The sequence below is a fragment of the Apus apus genome, chromosome 18 (genome assembly GCF_020740795.1).
Source record: "Apus apus isolate bApuApu2 chromosome 18, bApuApu2.pri.cur, whole genome shotgun sequence".
Lineage (NCBI taxonomy): Eukaryota > Metazoa > Chordata > Aves > Apodiformes > Apodidae > Apus > Apus apus.
In genome coordinates, this window is record NC_067299.1 from 6,683,266 (window position 1) to 6,708,183 (window position 24,918).

Consider the following 24,918-nt stretch of genomic DNA (forward strand, 5'->3'; position numbering starts at 1 on the left):
GAACACCCAGCCAACCCACTCCTAATTGGCCACTTGTGGCCAATTGATGGGAGCTTCCTAAGCCCACCCTGGGTGTGCAAGCATTGTTGGGATCCCCTATCCTCATTGCACTCCTGGCTTTTATGGGGTAACAGTGCTCCCAACCCCTTCCCCTGCCTGCCTTTGCTTTGCTCCCCCTGTTTGCTGGCATTCCCTGCTCCCTGGTGTGCTCGGAGGGGTTGTTGAGTACCAAGAAGCCAGGCTGGGCTCTGGGCACCCTGCTGGCAGTTGGCTGCTGCTCCTGATTTCCCTTCCTTCTGCATCAGGAGGTGGCTGCTGGAGATGTCAAACCTCAGTGTGGATCCTTGCAATTAGGCCTGTTCTGCTGCCTGCCTCATTTGATCTCCTTTAATTATTTATCACCTTTTTTCTTTCTTTCTTTCTTTCTTTCTGAATCCTCAGTTTTTCTCTTTCAAGTGATTATTTTCCTCCTCTCCCCCAGCTGTGGCTGCCTCTGCCTGTTTGCTTGGCAATTACCATCCCTGCTCCTTCCATCTTCCCCCCCCTCCCTTTTGTTCTCCACCAGCTCAGCCCTTTGTGCAGCTCTCCCAGCTGCACCCCCAGCTCTCTGCCTGTCTGCCAGCCTTTTCCTGCTGCTCTTCTCCATGTTTCTCACCTGGGTGGCTATTGGCTTTCTCCATCCCCTTCCAGCCATGGTCCTGGCTGTGTTTACTGCAAGCACTTCAGCTGCCATCCTGCGCTCTGGGACTGCTTCTCCCAGGCTTTTTTCCCAAAGCCCTGGTTCCTAGAGGCTTCCAGCTGAGCCCAGGAAGCCCCGGGGGGCTGTGCCAGCCCCCATCCCAGGGTCTCCCTCTGCTTTTGCTGCAGGGGGCGGGGGTGAGCCGGGCGCTTCCTCCCTCATCCTCTTTGTTTCCCAGGGCTTGATGCATTATTCAGTGCTGCGGGTGTTGGTTAGAGAACCCTGGTGTGAAGGGTGGCCCTGGGGATGCTGGATTTTCCCTGTCACGGGCTGTTTTCCCTCTCATTAAACCTGGAAAGGGGTTGTATGCGCAGGAGGCTTGTCCTGGGTGGTGGCATCTGCTGTCCTCCTGGGGACATGTGGCGGGGACAAAGGCAGGGAGGGGACAGCAGGAGCAGGGAGGGGACAGCAGCAGCGCCGGGGATGCTCTGGGGGCTGCACGGCAGCTCACACAGCCAGCCCTGCTGCTGGGCCAGTTTGATAGAGCCGGTCTCATGCATGGGTGAGCCACTTGTTTACGTCGACCCTACGAGAACAACCGTCTGGAGAGGCTGTAGCCCCTCTCCTGTCCCAGGTGACCCCATCCCAGCTCCTGCAGCTCTTTTTTGGTGGAGCTGGGATAGGCTGTTCTAGAGCTGGGAGGGAGCAGAGCAGGGGGTCTGTGTGTGTGTGTGTGTGTGTGCACACCTGCTTGTGTGTGTGCACACGTGTGTGTGTGAGCCCTGCCACGGGAGGACACGGACGCCTTGCACCTCATGGGGGGCTGCAGGTGGTCTGTGCCCGGTGCTGGGCTGGACCCGCTGCCTAGAAAGTCTCCATGTCTTCAGGTTCCTCTCCTCCTGTGGGTTTTGCAGAGCAGCCGGTAGGAAAGAGCCCCGAATGTCTTTAATTCTCACGGATAAGCGGATGCTCACGCCCTCCCACCCTGTCAGGACCCCTCCCCGTGGCCTCCTGCCACCGTCCCCCGCGGGGACCCCCCCCCGGTCCCTTGTGCAGGGGGATGGAAGGGGAGGTTGGGGCCAGCAGCTGGGGCTGCTTTCGGGCTGGCAGCGCTGCGGGAGCTGGCTCTGTGGAGCTGACTCTGTGGAGCTGGCTCTGGAGCTGGCTCTGTGGCTGCTCAGGTCCTCCCTTCAGCATCATCACCTCCCAGCTGCCGCTCGCCGCCGCGACATCCCCCCCGGGCATCTCTCTCCAGCCTGGGCTGCCCTCAGAAGCTTCCCCCCTACTTGCATCCCAGCTGAAATTCCCTTCCCAAGCCGCCCCCCCCCCCCCCAGGGTGTAGGGATCGGGGGGTTCGGGAGCATCGCGGGGGGTGCCGCGGCGTCCTCCGGCCGCCAGGGGGCGCTGTGCGGCGGCGGCGGCGGCGCGCTGTGGCGGCGCGCGGCTCGGTGTCGCGGAGCTGTCCAGCACTTCAGGAGGGGCCGCCCCAGCGCCGGGAGCCGGGAACCGGGACCAGAACCGGGCCGGGAACCGGGCCCGACGGGACCCAACCGGGTTGAGAGGGGCCGGGCCTCAGCTGGGAAAGTGCAGGTAGAGGTTGGAAGTGGTAGCTGCGGGTTGGGCCCGGCTGGGCGAGGTGTAAGCGAGGCGCGGCCGGGCCCGGGCCTGGCGGGTTGGGTCGGTACCGGGTGGGGGTGGAGGGGGGGGGAGAGGGGATGGGGGACCCCGGGGAGGGGGGGGGGGTCACAGGGGTGGGGGGGCTGTGCTGCTTTCTGGGGGTAAGGGGATAGAGGACCTGAAAGGGGTGGTCATGATGGGGGGGGGGTGGGGTGGGGGGGTGTGTGTGCTGCTTCTTAGGGGGCTGGGAATTGGGGTCCCCAAAGGGTGAGCTGGGTGCTGGGAGGGCTGGGGACCCCCCAGGGAGGGGGGTGGTAAAGGTCTCCTTAGGTTCTGATGCTTCCGGGGGTGGGGGGGGGGCGAAGATGGGGTGAGGAGCCTGGAGAGGAGGTGGTTTTGGGGGTTCAAGGGGTTCCTGCAGGGATGGGGGTGTGTCGGGTGCAGGGAGCCTGGCTGGGGGGCTCCCCATGTCCCTGTCGCCGGTTCTGTGGGGGGACAGTCTGGGACCGGGGCAGCAAGTGACCCCCCCAGCAGTGGGTTTTTGGCTCCCATCATCGGGGCTGGCAAGGACAGGGCAGCACTGAGTTCCCAGTGGATGCTGGTGCCTCGTGGGGCACGGGTGGGAGATGAGGCCAAGCTGATGGACCTGAAGCCCCTCTCTCTCTGTACAGTCCCCCAGGCCAGGCTGGGGAGGGTGCCCTGTGGCTCCTGGTGTGGCTGGTGAGACCTCAAACCCTGCGGCTGTTGGGCAGGGGAAGGAGAGGGACAAGGTTTGACAGCCAGGGGAGCCCGAGCTTGTCTCTCAGGAGTGTTTTGTGATTCTCCTTCCCAGGTTTGGGAGGTTTTCCCCCAGGGAATGCCGGGCTGTGCCATGCGGGGGGGCTGGTGGCAAGGAGTCAGGCATGGCTGGGAGGACGGGGTGAATTTCATGGGACACAGGTTCATTTGTCCCCTCCAGAGCAGAGATTTTTGGACTGCGGGTGTTTCTTGACTTGCCTGTGCTCCTGCAGCTGCAGGGGGGTCACTCGGGGGCTGGCAGCGTTTGGGGGTGTCTTGGGTCGATGGCATGTGCTGAGAACCATCCCATAGGGTGCAGGAGCTTGTGGCCCAGCTGATCTCCCTCACCTGGCATATGGGTTTTTCTTTGGCAGGAGCACAGGGACACCCCTACAGGGGGGGTTTGGGGACAGGTGCATGTGGTGCTTGTGTCCCAACACGTAACACCCTCTCTCTGTCCTTCTGATGTGATGCAACCTCCAAATCCCACTTGTCTCCCCCTGTGTCCCCTTGCTTCCCCCTCTCCAGGGACTCATCCTGGCAACACATGTAGGGAGAAATGAGGGCTTTTCCTTGGGGCAGTTTTTGGGGGAGCCTTCAGTCCTTGGTGGTGAGGGGTGGGGGCTGTGCCTGGCAGGCAGAGGGACGCAGGGTTCTGGATTTGTCCCTCGTGCCAAGGAAATGGTGTTTCTCCCTCTAGGAAAAGGATTTCTTGCCCTGGGGGCTGGTTTTGGCTGCGGGTGAATGTGTGGCAGCAGTTCCTGGGGGTTGCAGGATGGGGGAGCAGGGAGTGCCCACCCCACATCTCTGGACAGGGGCTGCCTGTGGTGTGCAGATCCCCCCAGCTACTGAAGGTCTTCCAGCTAGGGTGGGAGGGGGGGAGTACTTCATCCCAAAATCCCTTCTTCCTCCTTCTCCCAGTCTCCCAGCTCCCGTTTTTCCCGGCCAGGTGGCCCGTGGCTTATATAATGTGCTCAAACCCCGGAATAGCTCCTCCCGTTACACAACCGCCCAGCCGGTGAGGGGAGGGGGGGGGAGGTGACGGGGAGGGGGGGGAATCCCCGGCTGGACGGTCCCCCTGCACCGGCCGTGACCCCCCTCCCCGCCCCCTGCCCCCCCGAACCTGCAGTGCTCAGCCTCGGGGATCATTCTCCAGGATGGTGTCCCTGTCGGGGAAGGTGACCCTGCTGTGACAATCATCCCTCCTGCTCTTCTGTCTGCCCTAAAATTGCTTTTATTGTTATTATTATCCTTCCCCCCCACCCCCCCAGACATGGTGCTGGGTCGGGGGACCTACCTGTCCCTCCCCCTAACTCCTTTCCTTTCCCAGCCAAGCAAATGGCCCCAAGGATGCAAAACCTGGTTGGGGGGTGGCTGCCCCCACCCCTCTAGCCCCCCTCCCTCCACCCTCACCCCTAATTTAGGCACCTTTGGGCTGGTGAAGGTCTGGCAGGACAGTGAGTACCCAAGTCCTACCTGCTGAGGCTGCTTATGGGCCCCTTGGCTACCAGCAAGCAGCTGTTGGTGGCCCCAAAGACTTGGGGAGAGCATGGCTGGGGGGTGTGAGGCTGGGGGGGGTCCCACAGGGGCTCCCATCACCTGGACCTGCTCCCTAGCTACTCAGTGTGTGGGGGAGGGTTGATGCCATAATTTGGGTGTGTTCCTCCTTCTTTCCCTCATCCCTGGCTCAGGAATGGGATCACTGCAGGGGTCCCCTGGGGTTTGTCCCCATCGTGGTGTGACCCCCCCCCCCTCCCTTCCTATCAGCTCTTCTCCAGCTGGGAGCAGGGGCTTGCTTGGCTACCCCCACCACCCCCAGGGGGTCAGGCTGGGGGTTGGGGGGGTGGGGTGGGGGCTTCAGCTGTGGCATTTCAGCCAAGCCCAGCTCCTCACCTTCAATCCAGAGCATTTCTCTGGGGAGCTGATGGATCCCCACTGTGCTGTGCCCATCTGGCAGGACACACACACACACCAGTGTGTCCCCCCCAGCTCCCCCATCCCTACATCCCCAAGCTGGGAAGGAGCCTGGTTGCTTAGCAACTGTTTAGCTTCTCCACCAGCCTCATCTATTTTAAAAAAGAATATATATATATATATATGCACGCAGATTTAGGTCTGCACAAGCAGCAGTGGCCCAGCTCACCCCCCCCCCCCCCACCCCCGACCCTCAGCATCCATCTCTTCTTTATTAATTACTTGAAAGTCTGTAAAACATCGAATTTGGGTCGGGCAGCTAAAGCTAAAGCAAAGGATGCTCCAGGCTTGGCAGAGGGATAATACAGATGAAAGGGCCGGGCTGGGTGTAACCAGCCCCTTCCTGAGGGCAGGAGCCCTGCTGGCTTCGGGCTGGGAGGCAGAGCTAACGAGCCCCAGACTGGTTGCACTTTTAAAGCCAATTCTGCCTTTTTTTTCCCTGCTCGTTCTCAAAGGTCTGACTCATGGTTTTTGGCACCCGGGGGTTGGTTAAAGGCAGCTCCGGAGAAGGTTGGTCCAATTCATGACACCAACCCGGGATGGTTCCTTCTCGTCGTCCTGGCCAGGGGTTTGGAAGAGCTCAGCTGCCTTCCCGGGATGTTCTGATGATTTTGTCTTATGGGTTCCCCCCCCCAAAAAAAAGCCCCTCTCCCAGGTGTCCCCTGGGCAGGGGACGGGGCTGTCAGCCCTTTGGGGACAGGATTATGATTTCGGTAGGTGCTGGTGACCCCCCGGGAGTCACCCCTCTCCCCCTCCCCGGTGGGTCTCCCAGGGCTGGGTTGTCCCCTGCTTGTTAGGACTGAGTCCTGGCACACTCAGCACACGAATGGCCCAGGGAGCCGCCATCCCGGGATCTCCTCCCGCATCCCCGACGTGCAGCCGTCACCTTGGCTGGTGCAGCTGGATGTGGCCAAGAATTAATTGAGCACCGGCCGGAGGCGGCTTTAATTAACACCCAGGCGGGAGGAGGAGGAGGAGGATGGGGAGGATGGCCCGGCGCTGCTGCCGCCTCTCCCAGCCGAGGGGGAGATGCCGGGAGAGCATCCAGGCACTGCCAGCCCCCCTCTGCCGTTCTCATTCCCGCCGGGAATGCGGCTTGATCCGCATTAGGGCGCAGTGGGCAGATCCAGGGGCAGCAGCTGCCTCTGGCACAGCCCCGAGCCCGTGGAGGGATTGGGAAGAGTCAGCAGGGGAGGAGGGGGGGGGGTTGTTTCTGGGCCGGGAAAGGGCAAAAGTAGTTTGGGGAAATGATTGGGGGGTTTATTGTTTGTTTTCTTTGTTTTCTTCTTTTCCTTTGGGCTGGAGCTCCTGAACCAGCCCCAGGTTGTGACACGAGGTTGAACCACGTCCCAAGGCCACCCTGCCAGGCACCCGGGGGAGGGAGCTCTGTCCAAAGCCACCCCAAAAGCTGGTGGGATGGTGGGGCTGGTCCCTGGACTCTGGTCTGGTGGGGTCTGTCCTGGCTCTGAGGCAGGGGCCAACACGGGGAGTCTGTCCTATCTGTCCTGTCTGTCCTGGCTGCCAGCACTGGTGGTCGAGTCCTCTGCATCCTGAGTGTGGTTTGGCACAGCTGGGGAGGGAGAGACCTGGAATTCTGTGCTGGCCCCTCTGCTTGGGGTAAGGGATGGGGATGAAGGTGAAGACTGACAATGGGGATGAAGATCAAGACAATGGGGATGACAGTGGAGGCTGGAGATAGGGATGGGAATGAGAAGGATGGGAATGGAGATGCAGAATGGGGGTGGAGGTGGAGATGAAGCATGGAGGTGGACAATGAGGATCAGCACGGAGATGGATGGTGGGAATGAGGGTGGAGAATGGGAATGGTGATGGAGGCTGAAGGTAGAGGAGGGGGATGAAGATGGGAATGAGAAGAAGGATGGGAATGGATGTGGAGGATGGAGCTGGAGGATAAGGAGAGAAGATGGAGGTTGTGGGAAGATGGAAGATGGGGGAGGACGGGGGTGAGACTGAAGATTGGGGATGAGGGTGGGGCAGCTCAGAACATTTCCAAGAGCTCTAATCCAGGCAGCAGAAAGTGCCTGTGAGTGGAGAAGCCATTTTGACCTCCTGCTCTGAGAGCCCCAGGATGGCATGTGGAGCACCAATGGGGAAGAATGGGATCCCAAAACGTGGGTGAACAGCTTGGCAAAATGGAAAGGGAGGGATTTGCTGGGGAGTTTCCCCAGGAGCTCCATCCCACAGGGCTGGGGAGGGTCTGAGCCCTCTTGGGTGACACTGAGGGGATTGGGCAGTGGGGACAAATGCCAGAAACTGTCCCTGGCCACATCCTACAGCCTTTAGGAGCCTGTGGGGACACAGTGCAGCACCCACCCCAAGACCCCTTCTTTCCCTGTCCCAGTGCTTGATGATTTGTGGGTAATTACTGCAGATAATGAAATATTTAACCATCATCTTCATTACTGGGGGCAGGGCTGATCCTGGCAGGAGGTCGCTGCCGTTTGGGCAGGGCTGCTCTGCCCTCACTGTGGGTTTGGTGCTGGGGCCAGTTGGCAGAGCTGGGTGGTCCCCATGTGGTGGCCAAGGGATGGAGCTTGTGGTGGTGATGGCCACCCCATGTCCCTGAGTTGTTCTCTACTGCTGCAGGACTGCCCCTATGCAGGACATCACTGGGGGTCTCTTTTGGGGACAGGGAGGGTGCAGACCCAGCCTGGGAGACAGGAACTCCTTCTGCCCCTGTTCCTTGTCCCCAGAGATGTAGGACTGGCTCTTCATGGCTGGAGAAGGTTTGCAGGGTTTTCTTTCCTCCTCCGTTGTTTCCCTGCCCAGGCCATGGCTGAGGCAGGGTGGCTGGTGTCAGCCTCGTGGTGGCTGATGCTGAGGCACAAAGGGACACAGCAGAGTCTCCATCCCCAGGCCCTCTCCACCTGCCTGCAAGGGGGATTATGTCCAACCACATCTTTTTAATGGAGACAGGGACCATTTCCTGGCAAGATCCCTGTGTCTCCCCCACCCACCATGCAGCCTGTTCCTGCAGGTGCCCATCCAGCTGCCAACACCTCTCCCAGGTTCCCTTGGCTGTGTATCCCACCTGCTCTCCAGGTTTCACAGCAATGAATTTTCCCTCTGCCAGACTCAAGCTAAAAGTAATTCCCATTGGGAAAAAGCTAGCAAAGACTCCTGGGGGAAAGATCCTCTCCTTCCCTGAGCTCCTCTGTGGGTGAAGCTTTCCCACTGGGCAGTTTCCCCCATTCCCAAATTTCCTTCCCATGTTTTGGCTTCGTGCCCTGATGGGAGGAAGAAGATGAGGAGCATCTCTCCTGTCTCTCACCCTGGGACACTACTGGGGGGCCTGGGTTCAGGGCTGCCCCCCCCCCCCCCCCCCATACACACAGGGAGTGTCCCAGGGCCCAAAATGTGGGTGCTGAGGCAAGGGGGGATGCAGGGACCCTCCCGTTGCTCTAACAGGTCCAAGCATCCAGCAGCAGCATCTCCCCCTGCCTGCTCCTCCCTGCCTCTGTGGAAATTAAAGCTGCCGGCTCCTCTCTCCGTGGTAATAATGGGGGGGAAAAAGGGACCAAAAAAAAGCAAAAAAAAGCCGTGTAATTAAGCAATCAGCTGCCGGCCTCCCGGGCAGGCTCGTCAGGAGATAAATGAGTGTGTGGGGCTGGCGGTGGCAGCGGGAATGCCGGGGGTGGCCCTTGGGAATGCCGCGGGGTGGGAGGTGCCTTCGCACCAGGCTGGGCCCCCCGAGGAGGGCTCCGAGGGCTTTTCCCTCCTCCAACAGGGGAGAAATGTCCTCGGGGCCTCTGGTGGGTGATCTGTGTTCCCATCCCAGCTCTGTCCGGCCACGGAGAGCTCTGAGCTGCCGGGAATGGCACGGTGGGAGAGGTGGGCTGTGCCTGGGCTCCCAATGGTGTGGGTCAGGCTGTGGTCTGTCTGTCCTGCCTTCATTCCTGTGATGCAGAGGAATCGATCCCTCCTTTTCCAGGCCAGTGTCTGGGGCCGTGTGGGACATCCCTGGACGTCACGAGCAGCTGCTTCTTGTGTAGGGATGGCTGCTCCCTGCCAGAGCTCCTGAATCCCAGTGTGCAGGCACTATCCCTCCTTGGAAAAGGCAGGATGCCTGGCATGGAAACATCCTGGGAAAGTGTCTGCTGAGAAAAGCTGTGTCTCCAAGCCCAAAGCAAGCCTGGGGAGTGAGGGAGGATGCTCTGCCTTCCCTTCTCATTGTTCCTTTTTGTGTAGGACTCCTTGGCAGGAGAAGCATTTGTGGGAGCTGCAGGTGAACCCTATGGATCTCCAGTGGGAGCTGGGAAGAGGGCTGGTGCTTTGGGCAGGGGTATCACAGGACAGGGAGACCAAGGAACAGGTCAGCTGTGTTCTGGTGGTCTGAGGTGGCTGAGACTGGGGTTGTGTCTGTCTGGTTGATCCAGGAGATTTGGGAACATCTCCTTCCCCAGGCTGAGGGAGCATCAGCAGCTCTGCTCAGGAGCAGCTGTCCTCTGCCAAGGGGTTATTTTTGGAGCCAAGTGAGGACATGTTGACTGTGGTGGTGGAGGAAGGAGGCAGAGACATGAGAAGGTGGAAGAGCAGGGAGAAGGAAGGTGGGAAGCAGGCAGTGGGGAGCCTTTGCCTCCCCTTGCAGCCGGTACCAGGCCAGTGCTGGAGGGCCCTGGGCCATTGCCAGAAGGTGCCAGATCAGTGCCAGAAGGGTTTTCTGACTGGGCCAGAGATCAGGATGTCCCCCAGCTGCATCCTCACCTTCCAGTGCAGCAAGGGGATGCAAGGAGGTATCGAAGGTCTTTGAGCCCATCCTCTTGCTGGGTGGGGACAGTGCCTAGGGTGTCCCCAAAGGGCTGTGAGGATGGATGCCTGTCCTTGTTCCACACCCATACTGGCTGGCAGTGGGGTCTGTGGGGCACTGGGGGACCCCTGCCTGCCCATCCCCCTGCTACTGTACAGCTCCGAGTGCCACAGACCCACACTTTGCCGGGTTTTCCCTGGTATGAGGCTGGTGTGGAGCATCTTCCCTCCCAGCATGGCCACGGGAACAGCCCCAAGCCTTGCTTTGTAGGTGGGGAAACCAAGGCAAGGGGCAGGAAAGGATCTGGCAGAAGACCCAGCTCTTTTGGTTGCTCTCCCCACCAAGATATGTGCCTGCTCCTCTTTTGAGATGAATTTTGTCTTCATGTCCTGACTGGGTCCCCTCACTGTCACTGGGGAGAGGGAACCCAAGGCAGGGACTGACCCTTGTTCTTTCTCTCCCCCCCAGGTGCTGCTGGTGGCAGCAAGGTCAACCACCCATCATGGCTCTCTACAACAACGGGGCTGATGTGCCTTCACCCCAGGAAGCCTCCAATGGCTTCTCCCAACCCAGTGCCTCGGGGACATGGCACAAGGGGGAGGAGGAGGGGAGGGTGGTGGAGCCCAGCCTGGTGAAGAAGGCTCACCGGGAAATCCTGGACCATGAGCGCAAGCGGCGGGTGGAGCTGAAATGCATGGAGCTGCAGGAGATGATGGAGGAGCAGGGGTGAGTGGTGGGGGATTGGGGCTGGGCTGGAGGTGGCTTGGGACCCTCTTGACCCATATGCACCTTGTTCTCCCTCTTTTTTCCATTTTCAAGGCTGGGCTGGATGGGGCTTTGAGCTACCTGGTCTAGTGGAAGGTGTCCCTGCCCTTGAAGATCACTAGATGATCTTTAAGGTCCCTTCCAACTCAAACCATTCTGTGATTCTGTGATTCCTCTCTAAAAATACACCTTGATGTGACAGATGTCCCCAGTTGAAGTAAATCCACTTTGGGATGAATCAGACAGCTTTGGGGTGGACTGATGGGTTGGTTTGTGAAGCTAAATGCCTCCAAGAAGTGCAGACCTAGGAGCATGTCCACACTTGTTCCAGCCCCTCTGCTTGGAAATCTGGGATCCCAGCTCATTGTGGTGGGAAAGCTGAGGCAGGCAGGAGGAGGGAGATGCTCATGGTCACACACGCTATCAGTGCCCCCCAGCCTGTGCCCTGCATGCCTGGGATGGGAGAAGGTTCTTCTCTGTCTCTTGTGGTGAGCAGATGAAGCAGAGTTGGGGTTGGTTTGGTGCTTCAGTTTGTCCTGCCTTGCTTCTGTCCCCCAAGTTTTGTGGTGAGAGGATCCCCCTTGTCCTGCTGTGCCCCTGACCAGGCACCACGAGATGTTCCCCAGCTCTTGCTCTACCCCAGGAAAGGAAAACCTGGGGGAAAACCTGAGGAGCTGGAAAGCATCCCTGTGGGGTGGGCAGGAGGGGCTGGACCCCCATCCCCATGGCCAAGCCACCCCACAGCTCCTGAGCCCTCACAGCCCAATCCCCCTGACAGGGATGGACCAAATCCATTGGCACGTGTGGGTAGATGGGGACTGGGAGAGGGAAAAGGGATGGAGGGAAGGCTCCTCCAAGGCTCTCATTAAGAGCCCAAGTGTGACCTAGAATTAAATTGTCTCACACAGACTGAAATAATGATTGTGCCTAATTTGTCGTTATGGAAATAAATAAGGTTGACCTGGAGCCCTGGGGAGCCCAGAACTTCCTGCCTGGGTTCCCGTGCCCTACTAGGGATCTTACTACTGGTAGTACCATTCCTGCCATGGGTAATAGCAGGAGTGCAGTCAGCATTGTTCTTACTGCTGTAATTGCCTCTGCTCTTATTAAGGCCATTAATACTGGTGATGAGGGTGATAGGCCGACATGATAATATAATTACAGTCATAATCTTGGTCAACCTGGTTAATCCTCCCCCCCCGGCTCCTCCCCTGGCACAGGGCTCTTCAGGGGGGGGGGTGCACGGGAAGTGCTTTGCACCCCTGAGGGTTCTCTCTGGGCTGGGGGCTGCATCTTGGCCGTGGCCTCGGGGGAGTGACCGCTCAGGGCAGGGCCCCGGGGTGGTGGGGGTGACAGCAGAGGAGGTTTTTGGGGGGGATTGAAGCGTTTCCTTATTTCCTTAAACACGGATGGCTCCTCCTGCCCGTGCTGTATCCGGCTGCTGCTGCCGGCCCCGGGCTGCCTGGGCTGGCATTCCCTGCCTGCAGGCTGGATTTCTTGTCCGGAAAAGAAGTGTCAGCAATTTTTCTTTCTCTCCCAAACCCAGTTTTATGTGTTACACGTGAAACTGAAATCCCTGTGAGGGGGTTCGAAGCAGGGCCGGGAGGTGCAGGAGGGAAGGGGCTGGCAGGATGCCTCTGCCTCCATCACAGGGTGCAGGGGGGGGGGTCCCTCACCTTGGCCTTGCCCCCTGCAGGCTTGCTAACGACCCAGCCCTGGTGGCCCATCTGTCACCTCCTGTTTGGCCTCGTGTCCCCTCTCTGAGAGCTTTGGTCATGTTCATAAGACACTGCAGCAAATGCTGGTCTCCTGGGTTGGACATCTTGCTGCTGCTGCTGCTGCCTGGCAGGTGACCAGGGATGAACCTGCCACGGTGGGTACAGAGCACAGCACCATTTGGGGGGGGGGCTGCCCTTTTTTCAGGGCTCCCCCCTCCCCATACCCAGGCAGGAGGGAAGCAGCCAGGCTGCCTCTGTGCCCTGCTCCTGCACAGCTGTCCTGGCTGGCTGGAGAATTAATGAGAACCTTCCAGTGCAAATGAACTCATTAATATTAATCCCCCTTCATGGGAAACGCCAGGGGGGTGGGTGCTGCTGGGTGTCCCTCTGCACCCAAGGCACCCAAGGGCACCCGGGGTGCTGCAAGTGACATTGCTGTCCCCAGGACAGGCTCAGCGAGGTGCCAGCCTCGGGGACAGGAGGCTGGGTGTGACATGCAGATTTCTGGGCTCGTTAGCAGAGATGCTGATGGGACCTGGTGGCAAGTGTGCACACAGAGCCTGTCCCTTCCCTCCAGCGTGGTGGTGACATGGGGTCCCTCTGCCCTGTCCCCAGGGACAATGCCCAGGGCTCAGCAGGTTCCCTCTGTCACATCCTTGGGTTTGAATGTTCTTGGTGGAGGGGGATGTTGGAGTGCCCTTGTGCAGCCCCAGGATGCAGCACAGGACTGACCTCCCTGGGCTGTCACCTGTCCCTCCCTGGGGACACCTGGGGGACGGCCAGAGTGCCGTGGTTTGCTGCGGCTGTTCTCCTATGCCAGGGACAAAGTGATTAGTGTCTCTTGTTAATAACCCTGCAGAGGCCTGAGTCAGCGTCAGGGCAGTGCTGGCTTGGCTGCCGGGGCCTGGGCACAGGGACAAGCAGTGGAGGCTCATGATGGGATGGAGACACCAGGCATGAACCTTAGCATCACCAGCTGTGATGGGAGGGTTGGCAGGGACTTGGAATGGCAACCTCATGGACATCCTCTTCTTTTACCCCTTCCTGATGTCCCTTCTTCTGCTGGGAGGGGCAAATAGGAGGGGAAAGGGCATGGAGAGTGGTGGCAAGGGACCAAGCAGAGGTCCTGATGGCTGTCACCATATGGCTCCTGAAGGTATGGAGGTTCTCAGCAGGTAGCCCATGCTCTGGCCACAGCAACCCTGACCCCTGTCTTTGCCCATCCAGGTACTCTGAAGAGGAGATCAGGCAGAAAGTGGGGACCTTTCGGCAGATGCTGATGGAGAAGGAAGGTGTGCTCACCAGGGAGGACCAGCATGGGCGCCAGATGTAAGTGACACAACTCTGAGTTGGCCCATCCATGTGTCCTGCCCTTCTCTCATCCCAGAGAGGCACATCCAAGTATCAATGGAGGGGTGGATGGAATGATATGGAGAAGGGGAGACATAGGATGGTTGTATAGATGGAGGGACACATAGAGGGTAAATAGAGAGGGAGGGAGGGAGGGGGGGATGGATGGATGGATGGATGGATGGATGGATGGATGGATGGATGGATGGATGGATGATTGGCTGGCTGGCTGGCTGGCTGGAGGATTGGTTGGTTGGTTGGGTGATGGGCTGGATGGTTGGTGGATCTGATGGTTGGATGGTTGATTTGTTGGTTGGTTAATCGGTGAGTTGGTTGGAGGCAGGGTTTTCCTCTCTGAGGCAGTGTCTTGCCCCTGGAGAGCTCAGAGGTAATCCTGCACTGGTCTCTTGGAGAGCTCAGGGTGCTGGACAGAGGCCAGCACTGCAATGCTCCTGTCCCAGATGATGCAACTGAAGTGCAGAAGGTCTCAGTGCTTGGCTCAACAGCAAGTGCCAGAGCTGAAGCTGCAGGTTTGCTGTGCCTCACCTCTGCCTGCTCCTGCCTCTTTGGGTCACCTCTCTTGGCTCTCCCTGGACTGGAATCGCAGCTTCTGCCTCTGTCCAGCCGAGGGCACCAGTTTCACTCCTTCCTCTTAACTCCATCGTGCAGAGCAGTCCTCCCGTCCCAGCTGGCTTGGTGATGGCTCCATGGGCTGGCTGCTGTTCTGTAAGCCTGGAGATACTGGTGTTAGCAATAATGACCATTAATGACAGCAATAATTTCTGAGGCAAGGTACCCAGGCTGGACAGACAGGGCTCAAGCCTGCTTCTCACCTGAGCAGACTCAGAGCTCGTGACAACATCAGGCTGGTGTGGACCCCAAGGAGCCCTACAGAAGAAGCTTCTCCAAGGAGTTCCTGCTGGGGTCTCTGCCTTCTGGGGGCTCCCTGGGGGCTCAGGTTGGGTATCCAAAGCAGCCCAGCTCCAGCTGGGGACGTGCCTCTCCTCCTGCCCTGCACAGGGCTGTCCCTGGCCTCCTGAGGGTCCACCCTGGCTTGATGATGATTTATCTGTGTGATGCTTAATGGCACAGGCGGCTTGGCTGGCCCAGCACACCCCATCCATCAGCCTGGAAACCAGGTCACTGGGGACAGGAATAGCTGCTGTAGATTCACTGAATATTAATGCTTCATTAGGGGCAGGAAATCAGGCCGAGGGGGAGGCAGGGAAGCCATGGAGTTGTGGGGGGGCAGAGCCTCCAAGCCAGGGAGGGACATGGCTCTTGTGCCCAACCCAGGATGGGACACCTGGCTCTGGGGCAGCCCAAAGCATCCAGGGTCTTCCTCCAAGGAGGAAAAGAAAAAGGTGTGGGGATAGCCAAGCTGCCCAGGTCACTGAGCACTGAGCCAGACGTGTTAGCAAGTGGCCTTTGCCCTGGGGGGGGGCATGAGGCATCTCCAGGGCATCTTCTCTGGCAGGCTTTTTAGGGCTGGTGGTGTAATGAGCACAGAGGGAAGCTGAAGGTGCCATGAAGTTACCCAGGTGGCCCAAGCTGTCACCTCTGTGGGCTTGCTTTTGAAACGAAGGGTAATCATTAAAGATTACCCCAGGGGCTATAAATAATAGTGCTGAGCTGGAAGGAGCAGTCTCAAAGCCAAGGATTGCTCGGAGGAGAGCAAAGCAAAGGGAGGAGGAGGTTGGTGGGGTCTGGGTCCAAAGGAGATGGTTCCTCATGCAGCAGAGACCTGAGCTGCTGAAGTCTCTGCCAGGGGATGTCCTGGGTGTGAAAGGTCCATGCTGGTTGGAAAGGATGGACAGGGAGTTAAATAAATTTAAAATAAAGAGCCCCAGCCCTTGTGGTGGCTGGGAGAGGACTGAGCCAACCATCTCACAGGCTGGGTCTCTCCAGCACCTCTCTGGACTTTTGCAGCTTGGCCTTTGGCTGCCAGGACTGTAAGTCTGAACCAGCTGGTCTTGTTTCAAAGCAAAAAAAAGTTCAGCATCATCTATGAGACTCCCCAGGGAAAACTGAGGCACAGAGCAGAGCCTTGACCACCTGAGTCCCTGTCTTGCTCTCTCCCAGCTCCCATCTCTGTGCCTGCACAGCCAGTCTCTAAGGAATAACTGCTTCATGGACAGGCTGGTGGGATTGAAAAAAAAACAGGATCATGTGCTGGGCAGGGAGGGATAATTGGGGCAGCAGGAGCCTGTCCTGAGCTGTTGAGCACAGCTCATGGGGGAGAAGCTGACAGCCAGCTCTGGCGTGGAGCTCTGCCTGCTCACAGAGCAGAGAAACCAGCAGGGAATTATCCCTGCTTGCTCCTCTCTTTTTCTCCTCTTTCCCACGGTTGGGTGGGTGGTTGTAAGGCCCGTTCCTGCCCTTGGGGCATGGCCAAAGCAGGAGTCACTTGGAGAGGACCCAGAGAGCTGTGGCTGTGGCATGGAAGGGAGCCTGAGACCTGCTTGGGTGATCACCCGTGGTCAGGAGGAGGGTGCCTTGCTTGGAGTTTGAATCTAAACCATTTTTAATTGGGTTAAAAAACTGCCTGTGGCCAGGGATGCCAACACGTGCCACTCTTGGATCTGCCATCTGAAGCCAGGGACACTGGCTGGGCTGCCATGGGACTGGCACTGCCAGGGGCTGTGCTTCCCCACCAGCCTAGACAGGCTGGGAAGGATGAGGAGCCCATGTCAGGTTTCCAAGGGCACATCTCCCAGTCATTCTGAGGTGATGCTGGGCACCCCCCAGGCACAGCCCATGATGGTTCCCTCCAGAGCACTGGGATGGCACCGTCCCTCCTGGGGTGACATGTCCAACATCCCCCAAGAGCAAACAAGAGGTTCCCAGTGGGGGTTTGATGCTGGTGATGCTGATGGCAGAGGAGGACTCGGGTGGTGGGGGTTGGAAGGGTCTCCTGGGTCCCTCCTGCCTGTCCAGTCCAGCTTCCAGGCCTCTGCCAAGCCCTGCCTGCAGCCCCTGTAGTCAATAGCAACCTCACTCCTGTTTCCATGGCAGCGGGAAAAATTAATGCTGACAAAGTCAGTCAGGAGGGATAGGAGACCCTGATGGCTCCAGGCATAACGTCCCCACATCCTGTCTCACCTAGAACAGGGAGGGACCTGGCCCATCACCTGCCTGGAGCTCCAGCAGCCAAGCCTGCAGCAGGCTGGGGCCCTGGCCTCAAAGCCTGGATCATCCCGGGCAGCTCCTGCTGCTGGATGGATAATCTTCAGAATCCCTCGAGCCTCCTGCCAGCTCCACTCACCTTCATCCAGCCCTGCCACCTTCCTTGGCTGACCCCAGCCCCCTGCTCAGCCCTGGCACTCAGGCAATGCCAAAAAGGCCTCCAACAATGCCAAGGGGCTGCCCTGTGGGGAGATGGTGACCCAAGCCTCACAGTGTCCCTGTGCCAGCCCAGTGGGGACTCGTGCAGGGCCAGGAGCCTGAGAAGCCCCCCAGAAAAACCCCTTTACCACTGGGCTTTGCAGCATGGAGACCTCAAGGGATGTGACCAAGGTCCCCTTAGGAATGCTGTGGCAGAGGGGACGTTCCCCAGAGCTGTCCAAGATGCTCCAGAGGGAGATGGGGGGCGGGGAAATGGGGAGCCCCAAATGAATCCTGTCCTTCTTCCCGTGGCAGTGTGATAGAAAACCACCACGGGGAGGACGGGGAGGAGTACCTGGAGGAGGACTACCCTGAGTACAGCGAGGGCTGCCTGCTGCAGTGCGACTGCTCAGCCCAGTGCTACCGCCAGGACAGCAGCCACCGCGAGTACAGGTCTGGCCAGCGGGGGGGCTGGGGTGCACGGGGTCCCCATCGGGGGACAGAGGCCACGGGGATGTCCCTTCTCTCCTTCCTCCCCCAACCCTGCCTGCTTTCTCCTTCAGGTTGAAGAGGCGCTCGAGCAGCTCCACTTCTCCTCCACCCAAGAAGAAAAAGAAAAAGAAATCGGGTCACCGGCGGAGCCGGTGAGTCCCCAGATGTCCCTGTGCTGTCCCCTCTCCCCAGAGGGCAGCTGTTGTCCCAGCTCAGCCCTTCCCCAGGCTCCAGTGAGGCAAGTTCCCCCAGCTTTGGGTGGGGGGCAATGCACCCCTAAATGTACACCCTCAGGAGGTGCAACGCATCTGTGTGCCCTGATGGTGCAACGCACACCCCCGTGTGTGTGCACAGGCACTGCCATCACACCCGGCTGCACGGACTGGGGGGGACCAGCACCAGGCAGGTTTGACTCCCTGAAGGGTCTGGCTCCATCTGCCCACTGGTCCCCTCCCTTGTTAGCACTGGCTGCAGGGCAGGATGTTGTCCCTAATGTCCCTTTCTTCTCTGCCCTCCCCATGGCAGCAAAAAGAGGAAACCTGGCTCGGAGCGCAGGTGAGTGCCCACTGGGCTGGGAGGGGGGCTGTGGGGTCCCCACCCAACATGCAAGGCCACCCAGCTGGCCTCCACCATGCACTGTTCCCCTCTGGAATCCTGATGGGAACTGGCCACCACATCTCCTACTGGAGGTTGTGAAGCCCATGAGGTGGCAATGGGACACAGCAGGATTCGGGTGCTCTGGCACCAAAGGCAGCCAGAGCCCATCTTCCCAAAGCCCCTTTCTATCTCCCACCCCAAATCCCCTTGGGAATTAAATTCCATGGGGGGGAAGTGGATGCTGGGGGACAGCAGGATGGGGGTCCCATGGGCCACGGGGATGGGGAGTCCCTTGCTCCCTGCTCAAGGGCACCCACTTCCCCTCCCTGCCCCCTTCCCAGCTGTGACAGCTCCTCACCCATCCGCAAGGAAAAGAAAAAGAAGACTGGAAAGAAACACAGACGTGACAGGTAGGATGGACACCATGTCTGGCTGGGGAGACTGGGGCTGGTTGGGGACAGTAGGACTGACTGGGGACGATAGGGATGGCTGGGGACAGCAGGGGTGGTTGGGGACAGCAGGGATAGTTTGTGGCTACCCCGGCCCTTGGGATGGAGACATGGACAGGGATGGATGCTGATGGCTCTTCATGAGGTCACCTGCCCCATCCATCAGCACATCTCAGGGCCACGCCCCCACACACCCTTGCCCCATCCTGTGGGGCTGCCTGGTGTTCCCTCCCTGCTGGGCAGCTCAGTGTGTCTCCATCTACCTCCCCTTTGTCCCTCAGGTCTGAGTCTGGGTCACGAAAGAAGAGAAGACACAGGTGAGAGTGGTGGCTGCTGGCAGCCACCCCAATGCCACCAGCACTGGCTGCCAGCCTCCCCCACTGGGGACCCTTCTCCTCTGTCCCCATCCCCTCTACCTGTGCAGAGTGGCTACCACCACCTGTCATCTATCCCTCACCTGGTGACAGTCCCCCTCACACCATCACCAGGCACTGCTGGGCATCCCCCACCCCTGGAGGTGACACAGGGCCACTCTGGGCAGCTGCAGGGTTCCACATAGCCCTGAATGCCCCCCGGATGAGAAGGGGTGACACTGGCCAGCTGTGTCCAGGGTGAATGCTGGCTGCTGTCCTGTGCTGCAGGTGCCCTTCGCTGACACCACTATTTTAGGGTGAAAGAAGGAAAAAAACAGGGAAAAGGACACCTGGGTGGCCAGAGGGGCTCAGAGGGAACTAATGTGGGGCAAGGCAAGTGGTGGTGGTTGGGGGGTGACAATGGGCCTGAACCTTGTGGGTATCGAGAAGAACCAGTCCCCCCTTCCCACTGCCACCCCCTTCCACCTGGCACATGGTCCTCAGGGTCTCCCCAAAGCCAGCTGTGACCCCAAGTGCCATGTGAAGGTTGGTAGAGCCCAGCTCCAGGCAGGTCACTCCCATCACTCCTCCCACAGCCCGGCTGGCTCTGCTGGTGGGGAGGGGGGGCTGGGGAAGCCCCTCTGGGTGCTGCCCCTGCTCCCATCCCTGCAGCTTTGGGTTCTTCCCGCAGGTCCCGAAGCCCCAAGAACAAACGGAAAGAGAAAAACAAAGAACGCAAGAGGTGAGGGCCGGGATGGCGGGGAGGGGGCGGGGGGGAGAGGGGTGGTGTGACCCCTCCGTGTGTCCCCCCAAACGGCTGCTCAGCCTCCCCCCGGCCCCGGGGCCGCCCTCTCCGCAGGTCCCGCAGCGAGTCCCCGGCCTGGCGCTCGCACCGGCGCAGCTCCTGCAGCTCCCACAGCGCCTCGCTCTCCTCCTCCGACAGCGGCTCCAAATCCCCCGGCAGGTAGGGAGCAACCCCGGGATTCCCTTTCCCCCCCTCCCCGCCCCCAGCCTCCACCCCCCGCCCCCAGCCTCCACGATGGAGACCCTTGTGGGGTAGATGGTAGGGAGGTTGGTGGTAGAGGTGTCCCTATGATGGGGACCCTCGGGGATGGAGGTGGGTGGCAGAGATGTCCCCATGATGGGGGGAACCTTGAGGATAGAGGGCAGGGGGGGGGTGGGTGGCAGAGATGTCCCCATGATGGGGGGAACCTTGAGGATAGAGGGCAGGGGGGGTGGGTGGCAGAGATGTCCCCATGGTGAGGACCCTTGAGAAGAGAGAACAGGGAGGTGGGTGGCAGAGATGTCCCCATGATGGGGGAACCTTGAGGATAGAGGGCAGGGGGGTGGGTGGCAGAGATGTCCTCATGGTGGGGGGAACCTTGAGAAGAGAGAACAGGGAGGTGGGTGGCAGAGATGCCCCCATGATGGGGGGAACCTTGAGGATAGAGGGCAGGGGGGTGGGTGGCAGAGATGTCCCCATGATGGGGGGAACCTTGGGTGGATGGAAGGGATGGGAATGGTCCCGCAGCACCCCTGGGGGTGGGGGTGGGGGGGTGGGTTTAGAACCACGGTCCCCAGACGGGATTTCCGTTTGGAACTGGAGAAAGCCCCACGCGCGGATTCCCACCCCACCCCGTTTCTCGCCGCGGCCGAGCAGCAAGCGCCGGCAGGACGTCCCCAAGGGCAGCAGCGCCCGCTCCAGCCGCAGCCCGTCCTCCCCCTCGCCCCGCCGCTCGGCCTCGCCGCCCCGCAACGGGCACAAGGGCAGCAGCGCCCAGAACGGCCGCCACAGCCACAGCGCCCCGCTGCCGGAGCCCGCGGATGTACGTAGGCTTTTCTTGGATCACCCTTCGCTTCCCTCCCCTCCTCCCTTCCGCAGGACCAACCCCTCTCCCCATCCTTCTGCTCTCTCTCGGCTCCCCCCGTCGCCCAGCCTAGGGGAGGGGGGGGGGGGGGGCTGCACCCCCTCTCCCCTTTCACCCAGCACCCCTGAACCTTTGGCTGGGTGCTCATCACCTCGGGGCTGGGATTGGGGCAGGCAGCAGGTCACCTTTCTCCCCACCCCCAAAGCCACACGTCGCTCTCCAGATGTCACGCCCCAGGGACAAGGGCTCAGCAAGGCAGGGGCACTGCCAGGCTCAGCACCCACCTGGTTTGAGCCCAAACTGACCAGAAATGGGTAAAGCTCAAAATCCTTCCTTGCCAGCCCCCAACCCTGCCCAGCACAAAGGTGCCAACACCCAGTTTGTGCCCAGTCTGGGGGCTGGGGTTAGGCCAGGCTGGGGTTTGATGCTGGCTGCTCAGTGTCCCCACGGTGGGTGACATTGGAGCTGGGTGTCCCCGGCTCTGCCTCAGCACCCCAGAGGTCCCAGTGAAGCCTCGGGGGGCAGCTCCCTCACTGAGTGGGGATCAGAGGGTTCAGCCCCAGTTTGACCAGTAAGGAGCTTGCTGTCGCTCCTGGGGGACTGGAGGTAGGGTTGAGTGAAGGGAGTGCGTGGGGAACCTCACTAATGGGGGACCCCACTATTAGGGGCCACACAGCTCCCCACTCACCCCAGGGGACTATTCCCATGGGCAAGGTGCTGCAGAGACACACCATTGCCACCCCAGGGCCTGCAGGACCAGGGGCACCCAGGGAATGGAGGGGGGGGGGGGTGGCCAGGAGCCCCCCACCCCATGCTCCCACCCCCATCACCCTCCCCATCCCCAGCCCAGCAGCACCCAGCACCCTGCCCACCTTTTGGGGCACATCTCTGCTTTCTTCTTTCCTCTGGTTTTGACTGAGGTGTGGAGGGGTTGGGGTGCCCAGCACCCACCCAGACACCCACCTTGCCCCTCTCCCCCCTTGCCCACCACCCCCAGCATCACCCAGGCTGCCGAGCTCCCACGGCTCCCCAGCACCAGCGGGACTTTTCTCCAACGACTTTCTCTCTCTTTCTCTCTCTCCCTCTCTCTCTCTCTTCTTTCTCTCTCTGGTTTCTATTTTTTTTTTTTTTAATTATTATTACTATTATTTTTTTTTTCTTTTTAATCCCATCTGTGTTTTTCTTTAGCCTCCCATTTGAAAAAAACCCAAACGGTAATATACACTTCCATTTCTTGCTCAGCAGAAGCAGGGAAGAGGGGGAGGGAAGGGCAATGAAACGTGCTTTTTAACCCCCTCTTGTTTTAGTTTCCTTCCTCATTATTACTTTTCTTTTCCCTTGTGCTGTACAGAAATGCAAACGATATATATCTCTCTTATATCTTTTTTTTTTTTCCTCCACCCCCTCCCCCCCCACCCTGTCGTTGTCGTGTTGTTCTAGAATTTTTTGCTTTTGTGTGTGTTAATGTGGAGAAGAAGGAAAAACAACAGCAACAACAAAACAAACCCCAAACCCAACAAACAAAGCAGATGTGATTCTAAATATTTACCACCGCTGAACAAAGTGTTTCCATGTTCTATAGTTTGAAGGAGGAATTGAAAAGGGAAGGGAACCCAGCAGCTCTACACCCCGAAGGGAGTGGGCTTGATTTGATACCGTGGAGCAAATTGCCTCCTGCAATTGGCTACTGGCCCGTGGCCTCGACTGGTGGCCAGATCCTGCTGCCCTGGGGCTGCTTTTCCTCCACAGTGCCAAGATGAGGCCGTTGGTGCTGGGTTATCTGCCCCCACCAAGCCAAACACCCTGCATCCTGGCAGGATGGGCGCTGAGCATCCTCAGCACCCAGCCCTCCCTCTCCCTCCTCCTCCAGACCTCCCAAAAGAGGAGGGGACTTAGCCCTTGCCCCCCGCCCCCCAGCACCCCCGGAGCCACCAGGCTGCCCCAGGGTGCTGCACAGTGTTACCTTCCCTTTTAAATCCCCCCTCCAGTCTCCATCCATCCCTGCTCCCCTCACAGCCTTCAGCCCAGGTTCCTCCTCCTCACCCACACGCACCCTCCGGCTCTTTCTCTCTCTGGTTTTCTTGGGGCCAACACCACCTAGTTCCCCCCCCCTCCACCCCAACCCCGCCGTGTCCCACCTCCATCCATCACCTTTTCCCTGCATGTTCCCCGGGACTTTACCATGTTAATTACCCACTTTTTCAAACCAAAAAACCTCAGCCGGGTGACAACCACCAACCAGCAACACCCTCACCCCCCCCGCCCGTGGCTGCCCTGCTGGGCAACCAACCACAACCTTCCCATTTCCAAAACTAACTTCAGCAAAACGATAAACCAGAACAAACCCAACAAAACCCCTAAGAACAACAACAACAACAACAAAAACAACCCCACAAACAAACCCAACCCAACTAATGGGATCCATTGCAAAGAAACACTTTTAAAAACATCTACAAACAAACGGGATTAGCCGAGGGGTCTGGATCACCGGTACTAAAGAGTCCTTGTCTTTTTCCCATTCTGCCCTCCAAATGTGGAGATTATTGTTTTCTTTTTTTTTTTTTTTTTTTTATTTTATTATTGCATTCCTGTCACTGCCAATTGCAAAGGTAGGTATTTCGTCCACCTCTGCACGTTCACTTCTGCAGATGAGCCTGTTGAAAAGCACCGTAGCTTGATTTTAATGTTATTTTCTCTTTCTTTCTGACTTTCTTTCTCTTCCTCCTTCTCTGTCTCTCCTTCATTTTGTCTCTTTTTGGTGGCTATATATGATTTATTTCTTCTTTTTTTATTTATTTGTATGGTTTCCCCCAGTTAGCTGCAAAGCCATGCTCTTCTCTTAAGTTCTTTCTCTCTCTCTCTCTCTATTTAAATTATTTTTTGCCCTGTCCACGTAACATTTTTTTCTTTCTTCCCCCCTTTTTTCTCTCCCCCGTCTCCTCGTGCCGTCGGTAGAATGCATTTCTGTGTCTTTCAGCCCTCCAAAATTTGTGTTCCTTTCCATCCAGGGGCTGAGTGGTGGCTGCTCCCTTTGAGTCCCCAGTTAGGGGGCTGGGTAACGAAGGGGAACGTCATTAGCAAGAAATAGGGGTAGTTGGTCAGAACCTCCCCCCAGGGTGGAGGAACAGACACAGGGCACAAGGGTTTCAGGGTGGATGGATGGGGTGAGAAGTGAGGCAGCCGGGGAGATGTGTGGGTTTAGTCCCTGCTCAGGATGTGATGGGTAAAAAAAACCCAACAAACCAACGACAACCCAATCCAGGGAAAATATCAGGTGGGGCTGCAATGGGGAAAGGTTGAAACCTTCCTCTGTGGGGAGAAGCAGGTTGGGGGCATCATGGTCCTCAGGGGCAGGGGACAATGTCCCAGCCCTGGCCATCCCAGCCCTGCAAGCTGAATGTGGGTTTTTTTTCCCTTTTGGGCTGGGCCTTTGCCCATTTGGGATGATTTGGGATGACTTCTCCTTTTGTTGCCAGGGCAGGAGATCCCTCTGCCCCCATCCCAGGGCTTGGGTGGGAATCCCACAATGTGCCCGAAATTCCATGCTGGAAAAGAGGAAATCACTCTTTTCCTCTCCTCTTCTTCCTCTTCTTCTTCTTCATCTCTGTGTTTGTTTTCCCCTGTCTGGCCAGGGCCAGACTCAGATCCCCTTGTCCAGGGTTGTCACATCCCCTTGGAGGGGTCCATGTGCCCCAGGACTTACAGAGCAATTTGGGCAGGGCTGGCCATTGCCACCCCCCCCCTTCTCTCTGGAGCTGTCACAACACCAGCAGATGGTTAAAAAAAGAGCAACCCCAAATCCCCCAGTTTTGGCAGGTCTGCAGCTAGGAGGGGTTGGCTGATCCATGGGGACAAAGAGGTGATGGAGGACGTGCCACCAGTGGGGTGTGGAGCAGATGTGTGACCCCACCTTGGGCTGCTTGGGGACATGGTGGCCTCTCACCCCTTTTGCAGCATCTTGGTGGCTGTCACCAGCCTCCCACCCTTAGAGCCTCACCTGCTTTTTTTTTGGGGAGGGGTGGGGGGTGGGGAAGAAAAGTGACATTGAGGAGGTGGCAGGGAGAACCTGTTAGTTCTCTTGGCTGGATTTCCACCCCTAAGGACCATCAGGGAGCGGATGGCAGGCTGTGTGAGTGGGCAATGAAGACCCCCAGAGCCTCCCTGGGCCAGATTGGCTGGCTTGGTGG

General features: G+C 58.8%; 1 protein-coding gene across 1 annotated transcript in view; it reads left to right on the forward strand.

Annotated features, from left to right (window-relative positions):
- Window positions 1-2,161: 2,161 nt before the first annotated feature.
- Window positions 2,162-24,918, forward strand: part of SRRM3 (serine/arginine repetitive matrix 3) — a 28,530-nt gene continuing 5,773 nt past the window's right edge. Inside the window, 11 exon segments of the mRNA XM_051636048.1 lie at window positions 2,162-2,269; window positions 10,284-10,541; window positions 13,526-13,627; window positions 17,288-17,425; window positions 17,536-17,616; window positions 17,990-18,019; window positions 18,403-18,471; window positions 18,792-18,827; window positions 19,555-19,605; window positions 19,723-19,827; window positions 20,524-20,689. Coding sequence (XP_051492008.1) covers window positions 10,318-10,541; window positions 13,526-13,627; window positions 17,288-17,425; window positions 17,536-17,616; window positions 17,990-18,019; window positions 18,403-18,471; window positions 18,792-18,827; window positions 19,555-19,605; window positions 19,723-19,827; window positions 20,524-20,689 — 1,002 coding nt within the window. The 5' untranslated portion in view covers window positions 2,162-2,269; window positions 10,284-10,317.